This window comes from Cebus imitator, unplaced genomic scaffold (assembly GCF_001604975.1).
Source record: "Cebus imitator isolate Cc_AM_T3 unplaced genomic scaffold, Cebus_imitator-1.0 Scaffold218, whole genome shotgun sequence".
Taxonomy (NCBI): Eukaryota; Metazoa; Chordata; class Mammalia; order Primates; family Cebidae; genus Cebus; species Cebus imitator.
In genome coordinates, this window is record NW_016107533.1 from 1,275,990 (window position 1) to 1,297,730 (window position 21,741).

Below are 21,741 nucleotides of genomic sequence, written 5' to 3' on the forward strand. Positions count from 1 at the left end.
GTGTGTGTGTGTGTGTGTGTGTGTGTGTGTCACAGTTTCACTCTGTTGCCCAGGCTGGAGTGCAGTGGCAAGATCACAGCTCACTGCAGTCTTGATTTCCTGGACTCAGGTGATCCTCCTACCTCAGTCTCCCAAGTAGCTGGGACCATAGGCATGCATTACCATGCCCAGCTAATTTTTGTTTTGTTCTGTCGCCCAGGATGAAGTGCAGTGGTGCACAATCACAGCTCACTGAAACCTTGACCTCCCAGGCTCAGGTGATCTTCCCACCTCAGCCTCCCAGGTAGTTGGGACTACAGGTACACACCACCATAAAATTATGCCCAGCTAATTTTTTGTAGAGATGGAATTTCACCATGTTGCCCAGACTGGTCTTGAACTCCTGGGCTCAAGCAATCCATCTGCCTCAGCCTCCCAAAGTGCTAGGATTACAGGCCTAAGCTACCATACCAGCCAGAAACTGTTCTTAAAGAATCCATGGCAGGCAACCAGTAATTGCTGGTAAGGCTATGGAAAAGAAGTAAGCTGTTAAAAAAAATCCATTTGAATTTTGCATAGAATCCATGTCAAGCTTAATGATACAGCATTCATAATCCATTACATTTTGCTTCTAAAAATCAAGATGCTGGCCCATCTCTAATCTCCTGGTTCCCTAGTTTGAAGCATTTCTCAAAGAATGACCTAGGAGTGCTTTATAAATAAAAGGTTCTAAAAAGTTTCTTATTAATCCCAAATACTGAATGGCTACACTGGTACATTTCCTTAAAATAATACTTTGCAGGGTTTTTGTGGGAATCAGGCAAAACAGTTTAAAGAGAGTTCCTTTCACAGTAGCTGGCACATAAGTGCTTCATAATTGGTAGCTGGCAGTGGTTGTGGTAGTACTTTTTATAGTTACATACCAGGACCAGTAAGCACTAGGGATACAAAAATGAAGAACACGTTTCCTAAGTTTATATTCATACTCTAGTTATGCAAATGGACACAAACATAATCTGGTTCAGTGTGGATCCGTGTGATGACGGAGTTAGAAAATAGAAGTTTTCTGGGGGCGCACAGGAATGGCATGCTTATTAGACTCAGCATGTGTGTGAATGATGAGGTAGGTGAACACATGTCCCGGTTTGCTAAAAGTAACTCCAGCTAATGCTGTTATTCCAACTTAAGTGTTTGTTAATAGTGCCTGCTTTCACTTTTACAAGTATCTAATTTGAAATACCCATCATAATTATACATAAAGCCTTTAACATTAGACAGGAATTGGCTACAGTACTGCTAAACTTGTCATTAATGGGTTCCTCTCTTGACAATGGTAAGTTCCTGTTCACAAGACTCTGGATTGCATGCAAATACCGAGTCGCCTCTCAGTAGTCAATTAGCAAGATTTTTTTTTTAAAGGCAGTAAACCCAATAGGAGTGGTTATACCTTCATCTATATCTTTAACACTCATCTTACTGTTGTTATTCTTATTTTTACACAGTATTCTGGAGGTTTGCAGAGAAGAAAAAAGAGCAGTATTTGATAATACTTATTAGCAAAATTATGAAAGAAATAAAAATTAGCCAAACACCTGAGTTTTAACCCCAGCATGGACAATTCCCAGCTGGATGACTCTGAACAAGTTACTTAGTATCTCTAAACAGCATGCTGCAGAGGTTTGCAACCTATGCAGTCTCACAGAGCCCCAATGCTACATTTAATATATTCCTATGAACATCTTGAAATTTGTAATAATCTTCTCTTTGAATATTTTGTAAATCCAATAGGACATAAGCTTAAACACAGGATATATGTGCAATATGTGTTTCACCACTGTTCCTTGCTGTCCATCTACCTACAGGGCTCATGATGCTCCATGAGCACAGAGTTTAAATTACAAGACTGCAAGTGAAAACAAGATAAACATATTGCTCTATGACAGAGTGAGCAGGGGTACTGACAGTTTCAAGAGACCATGCTTTCTGTTCCTACTAGAGCTTGCTTCAAAAGCAGAAAGAAAGCAATGGTGTTCTAAGAAACAAGGAAGATCAAAATATCCTATCTTACTCATGTCACTTCCCCATACTAGCTAACACATACAGTGAAAATGATGACAGAGAAAGAAAAAAGGGCAGCCAACACTTCTTTTTCCTTTCCTCATCGGTAAACTGAAGGTAGAGAGAGTTGATAAAAAATATGTATATCAAGATGTGGAATAAAAACAGTAGAGTTAGTTTCTGCATGTTTCCACTGTTCTGCTAAGAACAAGTGATATATGCACGTACAAGCTAAGAATATGAAGTGTATCATTTCATTGATTCCATATGAGTTAAATGCTCTGTATGCAATTAAAACTTCACTGCATAATATAAAGTATAAAATTCATATTAACATAAAATTTTAATTTTTATTGATTTAAAACAACACTAACAAAAATAACACCTTCCTAAGTACAGAGACTGTGGAAGAAAGAAAAAAGTTTTATATTTTAGTACCTTTACTGGTACTTTTTATTCTTGCTTCCCGAACAAGGGGTCTCTAATTTTCATTTTGCACTGGGCCCACAAATTATATAGCTAGCCCTGTAAGCCTAAGCTTCTGATTAGTAAAATAAGGATAATAATAGTTATCATATTGACCTTATGACTGCTGAAATAATAATTAAGATTCATATTACAAGACTTTCCACTCTGGTCCAGCAAGCAGGGAGCTTGCAAGTCACCATACTGTTTTAACAAGTAAAAAGCTGAACAAACTGGAAAATAAACACCTCTTTTTAAGTCTATCAAGTAAAGTCACAAGGCAAACTGTAGCCCTGAAAACAAGAGAGACAGACAGGCAGATATACAGAATCAACTTACAGGGACAGAAACCCAATACTAAGGTAGGAAAATATGCACTGTAACTGATGAACTGCTGGAGGCTCAAATGTGGACCAGTCTGAGAGATTAAAACTCCAGGAGATCCAGTCATAGGGTGGCCCTCACACTTTTGAGTTTTACCTCCAGCATCTCAAGCGGTTCCCACAGTGAAGATGAAAGGAAAAAAAACCCTTGGGCTCTGGCAGGGGGAACTGAAAAATAACTATGGTTGGCTTTCTGGATCTGCGGCTTCCACATGCATAAATTCAACCAACCACAGATTATAAACATCTAAAATAAATTTTTAAAAAATACAAATTAAAAAATAGCATAACAATCTACACAGCATTTACATTGTATTATGTATTGTAAGTAATTTATAGATTATTTAAAGTATATAGGAGGATGTATATAGGTTAGACACAGATATAACATTTTATCTAAGGGACTTGAGCATTTGTGGATTATGGTATCTGCGGGAGTCCTAGAACCAATCCCCCATGCATACCAACAGAAAACTATATTCTGAAATATGATGCAACATGCTGTTCTTTTTAAAAAGGCCTGCCTTAAAGAGAAACTATTTTACCAGAGCCTGACCTCCTAGGAGTTTCATAGAGCTTAACCTAGAAGAAAGAAAATAACCCAATTCTAGTCCCCTCCAGCCATCCTGTCTCACCTAAGGGGTGCACAATAGAGGAATTTGTAAAGTATATAACCCAGGGGCACAGGCTTATTAAAAGACTGAGACCTAATCATAGGACTATAGAATACTTCTCCTCCCCCAAGATATTAATAAAGTCCTATTTATCTAAGTTCCTTTCACCCAGTATATTATGTCTAGCTTTCAATAAAAAATTACAAGACATACTAAAAGGTAAAAAGCACATTTTGAAGAGAAAGATCAAGCACAGTCAATTATGGCAGGGATGTTGGAAATATCAGACCATGAATTTAAAACAGCTATGATTAGTATGCTAAAGGTTCTAATGGAAAAAGTAGACAACATGCAAGGATAGATAATATTAGCAGAGATGAAAATTCTAAGGAAGATAGAAGAGAAAGAAGTCAGAAGTGAAGAAAGCTTTTGATGGGCTCATTAGCAGACTAAAGACAGCCAAGGAAAGAATCTCTGTGCTTGAAGACATGTCAATAGAAACTTCCAAAACAGAGAAGCAAAAGAAAAAANAAAAAAAAAAAAAAAAAAAAAAAAAAAAAAAAAAAAAAAAAAAAAAAAAAAAAAAAAAAAAACACTGAAGAAATGGAAAATATCTAAGAACTGTGGGACAATTAAAAAAGTATAACATACATGTAATGGAAATCACAGAAGGAGAAGAAGGAATGGAACATAAGAAATATCTGAAACAATATGACAGAATTTTCCCCAAATTAACATTGGATACCAAACCATACATCTAGGAAGCTCACAGAGCACCAACTAAGATAAAAGACCAAAGAATTACACCAAGTACGTCATTTTCAAACTGCATACAATCAAAGTTGATCCTTTGCCCTTACCTTTTCTTGCTTCTTTCCTTCCCTTTCCTATTTTTGGATGTTATAGAAATAGACTGAAAAGCCATAGAGCATACTGGTCAAGGATACATACTCTGAAGGCAGACTGATTCAATTCTCAGCATGGCCACTATTCAATAGCTGTGTGACCATGAATAAACTAACAAACTTCTGTCTCTCAGGTTCTCATCATAAATGAGAATAATAATACTATCAACCTGATAGAACTATTGTGAGGACTAGGAAATAATATATTTAAAGAGCTTAGAACAATGCCTAGCAAATATTAAGCACAAAGTATGTGCTTGCTATTTTTATTACTTTCAATGACCCATCTAATTGTTGACCCTTCCAACTGGGAAGCAACATTCTTAATTATAAGCTTTAACTTAGTAAAACTACCTGCTATCAAAGTACATATTGAGGAAGTATTTTCCTAATTTCCTATTTAAGGAAATTTCTAATTTACTAAGAAGGACTGTAAAGCTTGCATGCTTACTGAACAAAAGCCTCTCTTTCATTAACTAGGAAATGAAAGCTTTGCACATAAAGTAATTGGATTTCTTCCCTTTTTATTGCCTCACTTGCAATAAAGCTTCAAATGATTGCAAAAACATTTCAGAAATTCCATGAAGGAAAAAATGTTCTCAATTTACTACAAGCCTATAATAGAACTTAAAATATGGTTTTCTGCTACAACCTACACATTCTTTATCATCACAGTTACTTTAATAATAAGCAAGTGCTAAAAAGCTATTACAACTTTGGCTGGTTTCTTCTTTTAGGCTTGCGGTCATTGTAGTATATGGTTATTTAACTAACAAAGTAAAGTTATTATCATCTTGCTATTGCTTTCTGTTAGGTAATAATTCTTATTTTAGGTACTCAATTCTTTCTTTTTAAAACTAGGTAAAACGAAACAGTAAGAACAGAGCAAAACCATCTTAGCTGACAGAGCTTTTCTCATGTAGAAGTCAACATTGTTTCAGGCTAACTAAATTTACTCATTTAAAGATAACCTCTCAACTGCCAGGACATTCTGGATCCTTTATAAGCACTGAATAAGAAAAATACTGGCTTCCATACTCACTAGGATATTTTTCTTCATGGCAATACCTTATATTTACGAGAATGTTTATAGTAGCTTTATTCATTGAAGCCCTAAACGAGAAACTACTCGAATGTCCACTAACAGCAGAAAAAAAAAGCATGGCATATGTAGACAACAGAAGAATGTTCAGCAATGAAAATGAGAATGCAGTGAATGACATGAATGAATCTCACAGACACAATGGTCAGCAAAATAATCCATACAGAGGAAGAGTTGCATGGTATGATTACATTTAAATGAAACCCAAAAACAGAAAAAACTTACCTTGTTGATATAAATCTAAATAGTGATTCAAAATTTTTAATAATCCTCTTAATTTTCTCTTTAAAAAACAGGACATCATGAGAAAATGTGGTGGGAATGGGGGGAAATCCTAACAGGAACTTCAAGTGCTACCTAGAGTGGTATTTACTAGGGAAAAGGATACAGAAACCAAACTTTAGACTCCACAGGAACAGTCTTCCATTACCACAAATTTAGCATTCCCCAGCCCAGCTCCACTTTCTCTTCTGGAAAAAAAAAAAAAAGGAATAGAAAGCCAGGAAAGGAGAGAGATGACTAGGGGAAGCAGGTGGGTTTGTTTGTTTTCTGCGCATTCCCCTCTGGGAAGCAGGTTTAATAAAGAAACCTCTCCACTTCAACATCCTGCCTCAAGGCCAAGAGTACCTCCTGGATAGCAATTCCTAAAAGAATTTCCCATTATAACCTTCTCTATTCTGTTTTGCTTGCAAATACATTTTTACATGGCAAAAGAGTATAGTATGAAAATCACAGAAATAGGATTGTTTTTTCTTTTTTTTTTTTTTTTTTTCTTTCTTTCTTTTTTTTTTGAGATGGAGTTTTGCTCCTCACCCAGGTTGGAGTGAAATGGTGCGATCTTGGCTCACTGCAACCTCTGCCTCCTGTGTTTATGCGATTCTCCTCCCTCAGCCTACAGATTAGGTGGGATTACAGGCACTCACCACCACGCCTGACTAATTTTTTTTCGTATTTTTTTTAGTAGAGATGGTGTTTCACCATGTTGGCCAGGCTCGTCTTAAACTCTTGACCTCAGATAATCCGTCCACCTTGGCCTCCCAAAGTTAGGCTTTCACTATAAAGAAGATTTGATGCACTGCAACAATTCTAAAATTACTTTAATATTTAAAAGTAGAATTTAGAAAGAGCTCACGAGGTCAAGAGATCAAAACCATCCTGGCCAACACGGTGAAACCCCATCTCTACTAAAACTACAAAATTAGCTGGGCATGGTGGCGCATGCCTGTAATCCCGCTACTCAGGAGGCTGAGGCAGGAGAATCGCTTGAACCTGAGAGGCAGATGTTGCAGAGAGCCGAGATCGTGCCATTGCACCCCAGCTTGGCAACAGGGCGAGACTTTGTCTCAAAAAAAAAGAGAAAGTGAAAATAATGGAGAATTGGGAAGTGGAAATGGAAAGAAATACCTGACGCTCATTATTCTTAAGCAGCAAATCACAAATCTAACAAGGTCAGTGTTGGCTATTTTAGTCTGGAGATATACTTTTTCATCTAGTGAAACAGAGTTCTAATTTCAAATCCACAATCTGCTTTTGATTTGCTTTTGTTTCGAAGACAATTCTCAATTTCTAAAATTCTCAATCGTTAGTCTTTGCAAATGGGTTTGAAGGATAGGTCGCCCTTTACCCCCTTACAAATCTTGATTGGCTTCTACCTGGTTTTCAGGGAACTCAAAACAGCCTGGCTGTAGAAAATAAACATCAAATTCATTTTTTGACCCCCCTTTAAAATCAACAAAGAGATGGGGCCAAAGAGGACCTAAGCTCTGTGAACATCTTTGAGAACTCAGAAGTACAATTACAAAGGGGATAATAATAAAAACAAACTTTTTTTTTTTTAAAAAAAGCAAAGAACACTCTCAATAAGTGCTGGACTATTTGTCATTTAAAAGGGACTTATTAACGAAGGTGAAGACCTTAATCCACAGCTGAGGATGAAGAGAAAAAGTCCCACTTTTGTAAAAGCAATGGATAAGAGCTTACAGAAAAGAAGGGAAGCCCTATACTTCATTTTTATCACTGCAAGAAACTATGATTATACAAATCACTTTTAAACTTTCCAAAGATCAGAAGAATCAGACAACCTCAAATTGATCTTTCCTTAGATGTTTTTAAATCAACTATGAAAAAGGATTGCTTTTCCTTCTAGCAATCAGTTCCAGAAATTTAAAGTCTTAAATACGAAAGCAATAAATGTCCTAAGGTGTGGTGAGAAAACATACGGACAACAAACTAGTATCTATTCAGTAGAATAATAATGTGTGGCTTGAATAGGGTTAGTAGTTAAGTAGAGAAAATGGTTTAAAAAAAAAAATATATATATATATATAATTGCTATATTTCATCTCCCTCAGATTCTGTGTGTTATGCATACGAACTTATCAGGCCCAACCCCGATCTGCTGACTCAGAATAACCAGGAGTGGCAGTTTTCTAATATAGTTTAAAACTACCACTTCTAGGAAAAGGGTTCTGTCACCAAAATCTACCTATTGGAAATGGGAGAGATGGAACGGGGGTGGACTTGTTAGATGCAATGCAATGACCATAAATCACAAATATGATGAAAGGTCTTGAGAGCATTGGGACAGGGAAAAAAACAAAGGCTGCAGAGTAGTCTCTGTAAGATTATTATATCTACTGCTATCAACATTCTCATCAGAATCTAAGGACGTTCGTATGAGGTAACTATGAAGTGATGAGACTGATTTTCAAAATCCATACATAAAAGCCATAGTTGATACTTGTGATGCAATACCTCAATTATCATTGCTATCAAAACAGAGAGTCTCTATTTCTCCAGATCCACAACTAAGAATATCGAATGCTGGGTTAATAATGGGTCCAGGCTGAAAGTAGGCCATAAACCTAGGAAAGAGGCAACTCTAAATGACAGAGCAGCCATCTTTTGGCAGGCAGTAAACTAGGAAGACTAGAAATTCCCAAGGCCAGGAGATGCTTTACTATAAATAGGTGCAATCATTTTTAAAAATAGAATATGGATACCTCCCATGTCAGTGAAGAAACATCTCCTTTCATTGCTGCACATTTTTTTACTTTCAGGTTAAATTTTAGCATTTCCTTCTGTCAAATGCTACCAGATGAATTAAGGATTAAACAGAAAAAAATGATTTTTCAATTCATTAAAATTAGATTATGAAGAAAAAGTGTGTATGTCTACAAAGTGTCTTTTTAGAAATGTATTTATTTTTTATTGTGCTAAAACACACATAGCATAAAATTTACCATCTTAACCATTTTATGTGTATTGTTTATTTAACAGATTTTTAAAATTTTCTTAGAAATGTTGTGCATGTAATTTTTTTTAATTTTAAAAGACAAATAATACCAAAGGAAGAATACATTAAGACATCTAGAACACTAAAAGTATAAGGCTCAATATATACGTTCTTCTGTACCAATTTTATTGCGATGAGGATGGATGAGAGGAAGGGAATAGGGGAAGAGAAGGAAAAAATGATTTATCAAATCTTAATATTTAAAAATTTGCATAATTACAAAACATATTAAACATTTAATTACTCTAAGTAGTTTATTACACCATATGTAAGTGGTTGGTGAAGAGAAGCATCTAAGAGAATCAGATTTATTCATTTAAACAAATATATTATGCAAATATATTTGCATAACTTAGGCCTATTTTACTTTTAATTCATTGCTGTTCTCACTTGTAAGGATGGCATAATAAATGAGAAGATAAAATATCCTTATTCTCCTTTGTTAACTGGTAGGTAATTTTTATTCAGTTGAAGAAGCAGACCTTTGCCGGGTACTCTCCAAAAGCCTGTGACATTCCCCCCTCCTACACTACCATAGGCCAGTACAACACATTATCATTAAAGGTAAAATAAATGTTTATAATACAATAATAAATTGGGGGAGAATAAAATAAAAAAATACAAAATCAGTACCATCTACATTACCGAAAGAGAACTGGAAACAACTAAAATCTTAGAAGTGGTGAGACTCCAGACAGTAAGATGTCAGATGATTTTCCTTTTTACCTTTTTCTATGTTTTCCACAGTTTTTATAATAAGGGAAAACTGCAACAAAAAGAAATGAGGCTGAACATAATTGTCACAACGATAAAGATTTAGGAGGAGATGTAGATCTTGTTATGTAGAAAGGAGAGACACAGTGGGGGTAAGGGTGTAGAACTAAATCAGAGCTACTGGGACAAGAATAAGAATGGCATGTTCAGAAGACAGTCTTTATTCTGTTTCCCTGAATCTTCACAGGTTTCAAAAGACTAAACTGAAAAGAAATGTGAAAACATAAGTAATGACCAGACTCTGAAAGGGTTAGGCTTTATTAATATTTATTCTGTAAGCAACTGATTTGGTTATCTTTTAATTTTTTAGCTTGCAATTTCTCCCAGTGTTCAGATCTCTACTAAGTTTTGAAGAAGTTAAAATAATTCTTTCCTGTCTCCAGTTTTTCTGGAACTACAATATTTTCAAATAAATGCAGTACTCTAGAAAAATTATTTTAAGTACCACAAAAGTAATATGGCAGAAGATGAAGAATAATCAAGTGTATGGCTACAGGCTAATGCTTTCTGTGGCTCAAGACTAAATGTCTAATTAAGTTTTTAGCCTAACATTCTGTTCTGTTTTCTTCCTCCAAAATGCAGATAGTTCTAATCAAACAGGAAGTAGATAAAAGGATGTGTGATTTCAGGACTGGGCGAGGTGGCTCATGCCTGTAATCCCAGCACTTTGGGAGGGCAAGGTGGGCAGATTACAAGGTCAGGAGTTCAAGACCAGCCTGACCAACATGGTGAAATCACATCTCTATTAAAAATACAAAAATTAGCCAGGTGTGGTGGCACACACATGTAATCCTAGCTACTCAGGAGGCTGAGGCAGGAGAATCGCTTGAACCTGGGAGGAGGAGGCTGCAGTGAACCAAGACTGAGCCACCTGCACTCCAGCCTGAAGGACAGAGGGAGATTCCATCTCAAAAAAAAAAAAAAAAAGATGTGTGATTTTAAAAGATAAATCTGACTTTGGATAACTTATAATTAAGAAAATGCTAATTTCTGAATCAGGATCCTATATTTTACTTTCCACCTAATGGTATTACAAACTTTTTTTCATGTGTATAACCACATTATTTCCTTCTGGCAGCTGAGTAAAACCTGAGAAAAAGATCTTGTGTCTACAGCAGTCCCTCTTAACTAACGTTTTGCTTTCAGTGTCTTCAGTTACCTGCAATCATGGTCAGAAAATATTAAATAGGAAATTCCAAAAATAAGCAATTTGTAAGTTTTAAATTACGCACAGTCTGACTAACATGATAAAATATTGTCCCAGTGATGTTATTCATCCCTTTGTCCAGCACATCCTTGCTTTATTCACTATCCACCTGTTAGTCACTTAGTAGCCATCTCACTTATCAGATTAAAAATCATAGTATATATAGGATTTGGTACGACCCAAGGTTTCATTGGCTACGTCTTGGGACATATTCTCTGCAGATATGAGAGGGACTACTGCATACAGCTGATGCTCCATTTCCTTGGGTTCCACAAGCTCCAAACAGCAAAACTTGAATTTGCCATGACAGGGTACTACACTGAATCCACAAAAATAAAGGGATCTGTAGGCACTATATTCGGTATTATAAGTAACCTAGAGATGATTTAAACTATACGTGAGGATGTGCAATAAGTTATATGCAAATCGTATGCCATTTTAAATAAGGGACTTGAACATCCACAGATCTTGGTGTCTGTATGTGTATGTCGGACAGGGATGGGGTCCTGGAACCAATCCCTCATGGGTACTGAGGGACAACTATATTCAAAGGAAGCCTTGACTGATATCACCAGTGCCCTCCTGTGGATTACAAAACAGGCAGGCTTTCATTCTTCTACTGAGACCCACTTTCATTGATCTAGATTTTGAAACAACAATTCTCAAGTGAGAAGTGATTATGCTTCCCGGGGGCATTTAACAACGTTGCTTAAGACGTTTTTTACTGTTGGGACTGGTAACATATTGCTGAATATCCTACAAGAAACAAAACAACCTCCTGGCCACTCTATCCCTAATTCCAAAAATAGCACTTGGCACGTAGCAGGTACTCAGAAATGTCCGAAAGGATTTATATATAAGGAAACAGAGGGACAGAGTAGTTAGATATCTAGTAAACAATGAAGTTGAGAATCAAATTAAAGTCTTGTAATCAAGTATAGGTTCTTCTACCTGTATCTTGTAGCAGTTTGTTAATATTTTTCAAGACTTTTAAAAGCCTGTATCCTTTGCCTCAGCAACTCCAGTTTTAAAAATTGATTGTTAAGAAGTTATTACACAGTTGTACACAGATTATATAGACAGATTTTCATTATCCCAAAGAGAGGATAGTGGAAGATAAATTATGTGCTCAGTGGAACATAAATTATGCTACATCCATTTGATGGAATGTTAGTAAAGATAGAAAGGCATAGTATGTGTATCAGTAAGAAAAGGGCAGCCAAGCGCAGTGGCTTATGCCTGACTCGAGGCCAGGAGTTCAAGACTTGCCTGGTCAACACAATGAGACCTCATCTCTAAGAAACTTTTAAAAAAATTAGCCAGCCATGATGGCATGCTCCTGTAGTCCTAGCTACTTTGAAGGCTAAGGGAGAAGGATTCCCTTGGGCCCAGTTTGAGGTTACAGTGAACTATACAATGAACACCACTGTACTCCAGCCTGAATGAAATAGTGAGACCCTGTATCTAAAAAAGAAAAGGCAGTCAAGATATTGTCAAATGACAAAGGGACAGAGTAGGTTACAAAATAGTATGTATAATATGATCTTATGTGAATATATATATTTCCATGGAAAACAATTAGGAAGGATGAACGTCAAGGCATTAGTGATAATTTTTTCTAAGTGGTAACATTAATTTTTCCTTCTTGCTTACATGTATTTTGTGTTTTCTTACAAATATATACGGTTTGAATATTATGGAAAAGTAAAAGAAAAAGGCTATCAAAAACTTACTAGGACAGCCAGACACACTGGTATATGCCTGTAGTCCCAGCTAGTCAGGCTCAAAAGGCTGAGATAGGAGGATCCTTTGAGCTCAGGAGTTCTACACAAGCCTGAGTACCACAGAAATATCCTACTCTCAAGAAAAAGAAAAGAAAATCCACTTGGAGGAAACATACATTTACCAATCTGTTGGTTAAAGAATAAGAAACCCTATACATTTACCAAACAAATCAGATTATTTCTTTTTACTTAGGGGTACCATTGTAATCTTTTCTGTTTCCGAGGGAAAAGATTTTTTATTTTTTAATGCTTCCAGCTAAAGAAAGATAGGGAGTTGTCAAAAGCAACTAGCAATCTATACCATAATAAAACTTGGGCAACAGGGAAGTAACACTAAAATGCCTCCTAAACCTAATATGTAGTGATAGATTCTATTATTTACTTTAAAAATCTATAAACAAAAGATCATCAAACTAATCTTTAAGATCTAGCTTTAAGCTAGAAATGCAATGATTTGAGAAAAATATAATTTTCCAAAACTATTTACAGAAATGTTCTGTGAGACATCTGCTGCACTTACCTAGACCATATGTTGCTATGATTTTTAAAAAATTATTATTTATTGAAAATATCTTGTTCTAAAACGCATTCACGTATCATACGAAAGGTTTATTTATCCTAAATTACACTGAGAGCATGTGGGGTCCATAAATGTATCTGTCAGATTGCTAAACAACACAACCTATCAAACTAGCATCTGGCAATGAGCCATTTAATTTAACTTTAATGATTTACTAAGAACAATTTATTTGATTTACAACTGGTTGTTACTTTTACATGGTTATATTGAAATTTCAAGTTCAACAGATTTGCAATTGCAAATCCTGTGCTCATATTAATAGGTTAGCTGACTTATATTTATCAAGTACAAATGTATTTTTTAATTGTATTAACAAAAAAGGTTTGTTCAAAGAGGAAGTTTGATGGTTGTTTTCATTACTTTCCCAACTAATTTTTTTTGAATCACTATTCATCTACATTATCTCCTTAAATACTCAAATACTTGCTGTATCTTGAGATAAATATATTGGTGCTGGTAAGCATGTATTATCAAAAGCAGTGGTCTTCTCTTATGGCATCACTGCTTCTTCACTTTCCTTCCTGGAATTTTTATTCTACTTTTATAGACTTTGTGAATTGATTTTCTCTTAAAAACTTCAAAAAGCTAAGGGCAAATATCTGCACAAGAGCCACTATTTTACGTTTTAAAATATCACAATACATACTTTAGGGATTCCATGCCAATAAAAACAATCTATTTTAAACTAAGAATACTCCACCCAAGGCATATATACAAGAAACCAGTAAGTATGTACACACAAACACAGACACAGATAGAAAGAGAGAGAGAAATAGCCTGTACTAGGAATAAATGGGTATATTTTCACCTAAATTAGACTGTGTTTTAACAGATGAAAAAAACTGATTAAAGAGAGCAGTAACTAAGGTGGGCGAGAAACCAGTTTGAAATAATAATGGGGAAAAGTCACTGAATAAAAACTAACTCTGTGGATATCTGAAATCCACCTTTAAGGATATTGTCAGATGATGTCTGAAATCAACCCCTATGTTCAATAGGTCAAATAAGTAATTCTAAATTCAAAGGTACTTACGGGCAGAAGAAGCTCTAGAGATTGAGGCAAACCTTGTCATTTAATAAATAAAGAAAAGGAGCCTCTGGGCAGTTAAGTGACTGATGGATCAGGAGCTATGGCCTGCCTCTCCACCTCACCCTGCTTCTTCCAATGGCAACCATTTCTCATTGTAAGGAGTTAGGGAAGGAAGTGTCTCAAAAAATTTGGCTGCCTGTTTTTAAAAATAAAGTTTTTAAGGAACACATTCACTTACTGCATTCATGCTACAATAAAAGAGTAGTTGTGAAAGACACCTTAAGGTCTATAGCTTAAAATACTATCTGGTTCTTAAGAAAAAAGTTTGCTGATTCCTACATTACAGATTTCTTAACATACAATCAGAAGTTTCAGAAATTAATACATAGTAAGTACAGCTGATCCTTGAATGACATGGGTTTGAACTGTGTGAGTCCACTTTTATGTTTACTTTCTTCCATCTTTGCCACCTCTGGGACAGGAACACCAGCACCATCTCTTCTTTTTCCTCCTTAGTCAACTCAACATGAAGACAATGAGGATAAAAACCTTTATGACGATCTACTTCCACTTAATATTAAATATATTTTCTCTTCCTTCTGATTTTCTTAATAAGATTTTATTTTCTCTAGCTTACTTTATTGTAAGAATACAGTATCTAATATACATAACATACAAAATATGTATTGACTGTTTATGTTATTTGTAAGGCTTCCAGTCAACAACAGGCTATTATTAGTGGTCAAGTTTCTGAGGAGTCAAGTTATATGAGGATTTTCAACTGGACAGTGGGGGTCAGGGACCCAACTCCAGCACTGTTCAAGTGTCACCTGTATATATAACAGGCTGTAATAAATAGTACTATAACCAGAAAAGAATAGCAATCACCTTAAAAAGGCTTAACTTTTTTTCCCAGCAAAGAATTATTTTCCATGTTCCATGCTTTGATATGTAAACCTTTGAGAAAATCTATAAAACCTGGAAACTTCCAGGAGAAATTAAAATCTGATTAAACTGAAAAAAAAACCCATATAACATTCCTTTAATAGAATACTCCTCGTCTACAGAAATATATTTATAGATCATTGATTACTGGAGAGATAACCTAGTACATAAATCTAAACTAAGTGAATTAAATAGAAATGTCCAATAAATGACAGAGTATTTTAGAAAAAACAATGTTTACACACAATTTTCTACTGGTATATCTTAAGCATAAAAGAGACAGATCTATTTAAATATCAGTACCTTATTAGTCACTTGATTCGTTGCATTTTTAGGTTTTACCTTTCTCCTCCTAGGAAAAAAAAAAGTAAGCCTAGCTCCCACTGACCCAATTAATAGATGCTGGAACACTACAAAAATGTAAACCACAATGAGACTTACGTATAAACAAAATACAATTTAAACAAAAGTAGTAGCACTGGTCAAGGAAAGCAAGTTTACAGAAGGAAGAAGTTGCTAACTAGAAACTAACAAATCCATGAAAGCTATTAATTCCCTAGTTAACATAGTATAAGACTATACATAAACACACAGTATGAGATGAGGGAAGCCTGGATAATTCATTATAAAATTATGTAGAATGTACAACAGCACTTTAAATTGCAATAAGAAAGGAACACGAAGACATATATGTCAAATCGAAATACACACACACAGACACACAACTTGAAACCAGAAGACCTGGGTTCAAATTCCTGAGCTGTCAGCAACTGCTAACACTGAACAAGTCACTTCTGAGTGACTTTACAGAATTTAGTATACTTCTTTATAAAATAAGGGATTTAAATAAATATGGTTCCTTCCAACTCCAAAAAATTCATAAGTAATCACTCATTAAGCTATTACTATGTGTCAAGAACAATATTAATGGCTTTAATTACTTATAGAAATATGTATGACTTGAAAAAGTGATTCTAGAATAATCCCTAACAAACATCTTCTTTCAAACACATAAAGAGATATAAGTTTAATTTGTGCTGCCTTAAAATATAAAAGCCCTTATTTTCTAACCCAGACTCAATGAATTCTCCAACTAAACTACATGACTCTAGGCAAATCATGTATTTCCCTTAATTTTAGCTCCCCAATCTCCCCCAACTACAAAATCTTGTAGTTTTTGTGAAGAATAAAAGTGACATACTGTATATAGGTGAAGTTGAACACCTTCCCTTTGATGTCAGGAATAAGACAAGGATGCCCTCTATCACAGATTCACAAACCAGAAAGAGAAACAGCAACAAAACTAGCCACAATAAAGAAATAAGGTATTTGCAAACACTTAATTGAAAAAAAACTAGTATCTCCTATACGTACGTATATGTTTATAGGAAGCTACAAATCAATGAGGAAAAGCAGACAATCCAACAGAAAAACAGGCAAAATACCCAACAAGGACTATGAAAAGGAAGATTTTTGTTTTCCATTCTCTTTTGTATTTTTTTTAAAGGGGTCTTGTGTATTACCCATGCTAGAGTGCAATGGCTATTCACAGGGTATGATCATAGCACACTGCAACCTCAAACTCCTGGGCTCAAGTGATCCTCCCACCTCAGCCTCCCAAGTAGCTGGGGACTACAGGTGTGCACCATCACACCCCATGTAATGTTTCACTTTTTAAAATACACGTGCCTGTCTTATTTTCACATGTATTATTTTCAGTTTTTAAATGTAAAATAAATGAAGCTATAGTGAAAAAAGGAAGGCAAAAAAGACATGAAAAGGCACTGAGCCTCTTTTTGTAATCAAGGAAATGAACAGTAAAAATTTAATGAGATCCCATTACATTACACCGTATTGCAAATGCTAAAATCTCAGACAACGCTATGTGTTGCAGAGAATGTGAGGTTACTTTGATGGTAAGACTGCCTTTGGTATACACTTTGAGAAAAAGTTTGATATTATCCAATAAAGTTCAAGATGCACATACTTCATGACCCAGAAATTCCACTCCTAAGTCACCCTAAAAAAATATAAGCTTAGATTGCATACACAAAAGTTTTTCAAAGCAGCATTATTTAGAATAGTTAAAACCTGCATATAATCCAAATGTGCAACAGTAGAATGGATCTTCTTTCTTATATACAGTACTTCTATTATGTACCTTAAATGGATGCACTTTGCAGTATGCAATTTATGCGTCAATAAAGGTGATATTAAAAATTTCAACAATTCAACAACTAAAATCAAGGATGTTCCCTTTACTGACAATTCTCTTAGTACGATTCCATGTTCTTATGATGATATGCATTCAAAGCCAAGCCAACGTAATTATTTAACCAATCCATTTACAAAGTACAAGGTTCTCACTACCTCAAGTTCACCTAATCACATTTATCGTGCAAACCACTGCTAAAATAATCTTCCAAAAAACCTTTCTGAATTAGGGGCACCATCTGCTCTAGAATTTAAAGTGCTGCTCACGGCCTTTCCTCCCAAAAAAGAATAAAACATCTACCATTTGAGTTCAATCTACTGCTCTGGTCTTATTTTTTACTACTTTCTATACATAAACAAATACCTTTCTTCAAATTCACTGTTTTCCTAAACATATTTTATTTAAAATTTTCATGCCTTCTTTTCAGGCTATTCTCTAAAACATGCATCCTTGTCTTTAACCTTAATTCCACCTATTCTTTGAGAAGTAGCTCAAAAGCTAACCTTAAGCACAGAGTCTTTTCTGAATTCCCTTTCAGGTATGTTCTCTTCACTCTCTAAACTTCTAAGTCTTCTACGTTTGATTATGTATAAAGGCTAAAAACACCATTCTTTATGTCACTCACAGGAGAATACCTGTCTCCAAGAACCCTCAGATGGTTTATACGTACACATATAAATCACTGATTACAAACAATCTACGAAAAGCTGGAAGGACATGCTGAGCACACAATACTCACTAAACAATTGTTGTTGAAAAGAACGATTATTTACATATTGTAAATATCCAGAAAGTCACTAATATATAAGTATACAAATAAAATGGTAATCCTAATTTTTTTTTTTTTATAAAAGAATTTTACCTTTTCAGTTGTAAGTGGTTTTGCCGGCTTTTCTGGCTCCTTTTCTCTCTTTTTCTCTTCCTTTTTTTTTTCCTTTTCTTTCTAAAACATAGTCCAGAGTTTTGATAAGTTTACTTTTTTTTAAAGAAAGGCAACTTTTGGCTCATTTTTATTAGTATGAGTCATCATTTGAGAAAGGTAGAAATGTTCAGTAATTACAATATCTAGGTGCTACTGAAATATAATAGTAAACATAGCAAATTCTTATTGTCATTGAGGTTATATGTTGATGACACTAAAGAATATCTGCTAAAAAAATTAAGACAGAGGTAAGACAATTTAGAACTTCTTTGATATATTAGGGTTTTTTTTTTAATGAATTAGATCCCCATTCAATAAATTCTCACTATATCCTTAATTAGGTTAGGCTTCCTTACGGCAATCATTAAGTTGAATTTTGAATGAGAAAAAAAAGTGAAGTAAGTGATAGAACACACTTCCTTATTACACAAAGATAAATGATAATAGGTAAATATAAGGGGAAGACTATAAAATCAGTTTTTTTTTTTTATCACAAGATACCTTCAGTCCATCATCACAGTTTTTACTTTTTAAAAAAGGACAAATACAGCAATTTTCTTGAGAAAAAAAAATGTTCAAAATAGTGCTTGGGGACCACATCCAACTGACTAGTGTAAGGCAGTAGAGGTAAAGTATAAATGACATTATGATATTCACAATTTGCATTTCCAATATAGATATAATGTTAAAATTTTAAGGATTAAAAGTATCAACAATAAATCTTAAGGGCCAAAAGAGGAAAATGAAAAGAGACTAAAGAGCATTCATCAGGCATCTAGAGGAAAGAGATGACTAGGAACTGAGAGCTGAAAGTCACTGCAACTAAACATTAATCTGGCCCTTAGTTTCTTGGCAGCAAAAAAGAAAAGATAAACTGAAGAACCTAGGGAAGACAGCATGATAAACATGCAGAACTTAGTCAAAATACATAAAGGCTGCATTTGTACCTATACCTTTAAAATGGTGTCTGATGCAACTTCTGTCAGAGTAAATTTACCATTTGTAAATTAGGAAAGATAATACTGGCAATTCCTAGATCACAATGTGAGAGAACTAATAAAAGTTCAAAGGGCTCTGCAACCATTCATATAAAGTTCAAAAACAGGCAAATGTATGATGTTTGAGAGTGTACACACTAGTATAAAACTATTTAAAAAAGCAAAAGTGATGATGATGATGATGATAAAAATCAGGATGTTAATTACCTTTAAGGAGAAGGGATGAGGAGAGAAGGGATGAGGTTATTTAGGAACAGAGTCACATGGGAGCTTTCAAAGTGCTCATAACATTCAGTTTCAATATTCATTACATAGTGATAGTCTTTATAAGTATTAACTGTATTTATGTATACATATATATATATATATTATGTGCATTTCAGTACTAAAAAAACAAAAGGCACGAAGAACCTAGAAAGCAACTCTGCAAACTATAAAGCACTACACAAATATGACAAATATGATAATTTTAGTGTTTGCTGTATGATTTTAAAAAGAGGAAAGGAGGCCAGGTGTGGTGGCTCATGCCTGTAATCCCAGCACTTGGGGAAGCTGAAGGGGGTGGATGACAAGGTTAGAATAACGAGACCATCCTGGCCAACATGGTGAAACCCCTCTACCAAAAATACAAAACTTAGTCAGGCATGATGGCATGTGCCTGTCATCCCAGTTACTCAGGAAGCTGAGGCAGGAGAATCACTTGAACCAGGAGGCAGAGGTTGCAGTGGGCCGAGATCACACCACTGCACTCCAGCCTGGGCGATAAACTCCAACCCAAAAAGAAAAAAAAAAAAAAAAAAAAAAAAAAAAAAAAAAAAAAAAAAAAAAAAAAAAAAAAAAAAAAAGGAAAGGAAAATCTTTCATCTTAGTTCAAAATTTTAAAAGAAATTCATAGCAAAGATCTTCACATTTGGGGCATGAATAAGCAATGTCTTCAACTGCAATTTTAAGAACAGGGAAATTCTAAAGCATTTATCTTTTTAACCTTTTCTTTTATTAGCCATTAATAAAAGGCAATGGGTGTTGTAACAGTAATTCACCAGTTAGTGAAAGTAGAGGACAAAGCTAACTAACTGTTGGTATGTTGCTTTGCAACAAAAGAAGAATATATGGATAGAATTTCCAGAATCTGGACAGTTTATATCTCAGGCTCCCTAGACTAGGACTCTCTAAAATTATCTGTTTCAATAATGCTTTTCAGAAACAGGATAAAAGTCAACATAAAGTTGAACTTGTGCTAAAACCTGAAGAGTAATCTATATGTTTTACTTACCAGATGAGCATATGTCAAAAGTGACATTTTTCCTTGAAAATTAAGTATATTAACACAGTCTAGCACAGACAGAAAACCATCTAAAAGGTCAGAATATTTCTCATACAAGATCTTCGTAGCTCTACTCAAGTGCCTGGGCTTTATACTGGAAATAAGGAAGATGTAACCCTTTAAGAATAACTAGAAACATTACCTATTGCTGACTCAACTGTTTCACAAATCAAACCCTTCATTTCCAAAACACGACAAGCACTTATTAAGTGCTTTCTGTGGGACAGGTGGTAAGTACCTTATTGTCTAATTTAATCTTTGCAACAACTATCTGAAATAAAAACTTTACCTACTGTCATCTTACAAATGAAGAAACAAAATCTTACAAAGTAATGACCAAAGCAACAGGTAATCAAAGCTAGTGGTAGGACTGAGGGACTATGGAGCCCAACTTTCAAGTTTCACTACTCACTGTGGTCCAGTGGAGCTTTGCTATTTATTATTGCTGTTATTATTTCTTGCAGTAACAGCTAATACTTTATGAACCCTTACTATGTGCCAGGCACTATTTTGGCTCTTTTAATCCTCAAAACTTTAAGAAGTTAGTAATACTATCCCCATTTTATATGTAAAGAATAAATAAGATGTGCAAAAATCTTTTTTTTTTTTTTTTTTTGAGACGGTGTTTCACTCTTGTTACCCAGGCTGGAGTGCAATGGCGCAATCTCGGCTCACCGCAACCTCCGCCTCCTGGGTTCAGGCAATTCTCCTGCCTCAGCNATTTTTTGTATTTTTAGTAGAGACAGGGTTTCACCATGTTGACCAGGATGGTCTCGATCTCTTGACCTTGTGATCCACCCGCCTCGGCCTCCCAAAGTACTGGGATTACAGGCGTGACCCACCGCGCCCGGCCGCAAAAATCTTACATATAAAATATTTTCTTATATTTTTAGTAAACTTTGGTGCAGAAAGCAATGTGACAGAACATTCTCATTAGTATACTGAGAATGAGGCCAGATATGGTGGCTCATGCCTGTAATCCAGGCACTTTGGGAAGCTGAGACAGGCAGATCACCTGAGGTCAGAAATTCAAGTCCAGCATGACCAACATGGTGAAACCCTGTCTCCACTAAAAATACAGAAATTAGCCAGGTGTGATGGCGGGTGCCTGTAATCTCAATCACTTGGGAGGCTGAGGCAGGAGAATCACTTGAAAAGGTG

General features: G+C 35.1%; 1 protein-coding gene across 3 annotated transcripts in view; it reads right to left on the reverse strand.

Annotated features, from left to right (window-relative positions):
* Positions 1-21,741, reverse strand: part of SMAP1 (small ArfGAP 1) — a 176,356-nt gene that overhangs the window by 32,289 nt on the left and 122,326 nt on the right. For all 3 annotated transcript variants that reach the window (XM_017549410.2, XM_017549409.2, XM_017549414.1), the window contains one exon: positions 18,199-18,279. In XM_017549410.2, coding sequence (XP_017404899.1) covers positions 18,199-18,279 — 81 coding nt within the window. The remainder of the gene's footprint in view (positions 1-18,198; positions 18,280-21,741) is intronic.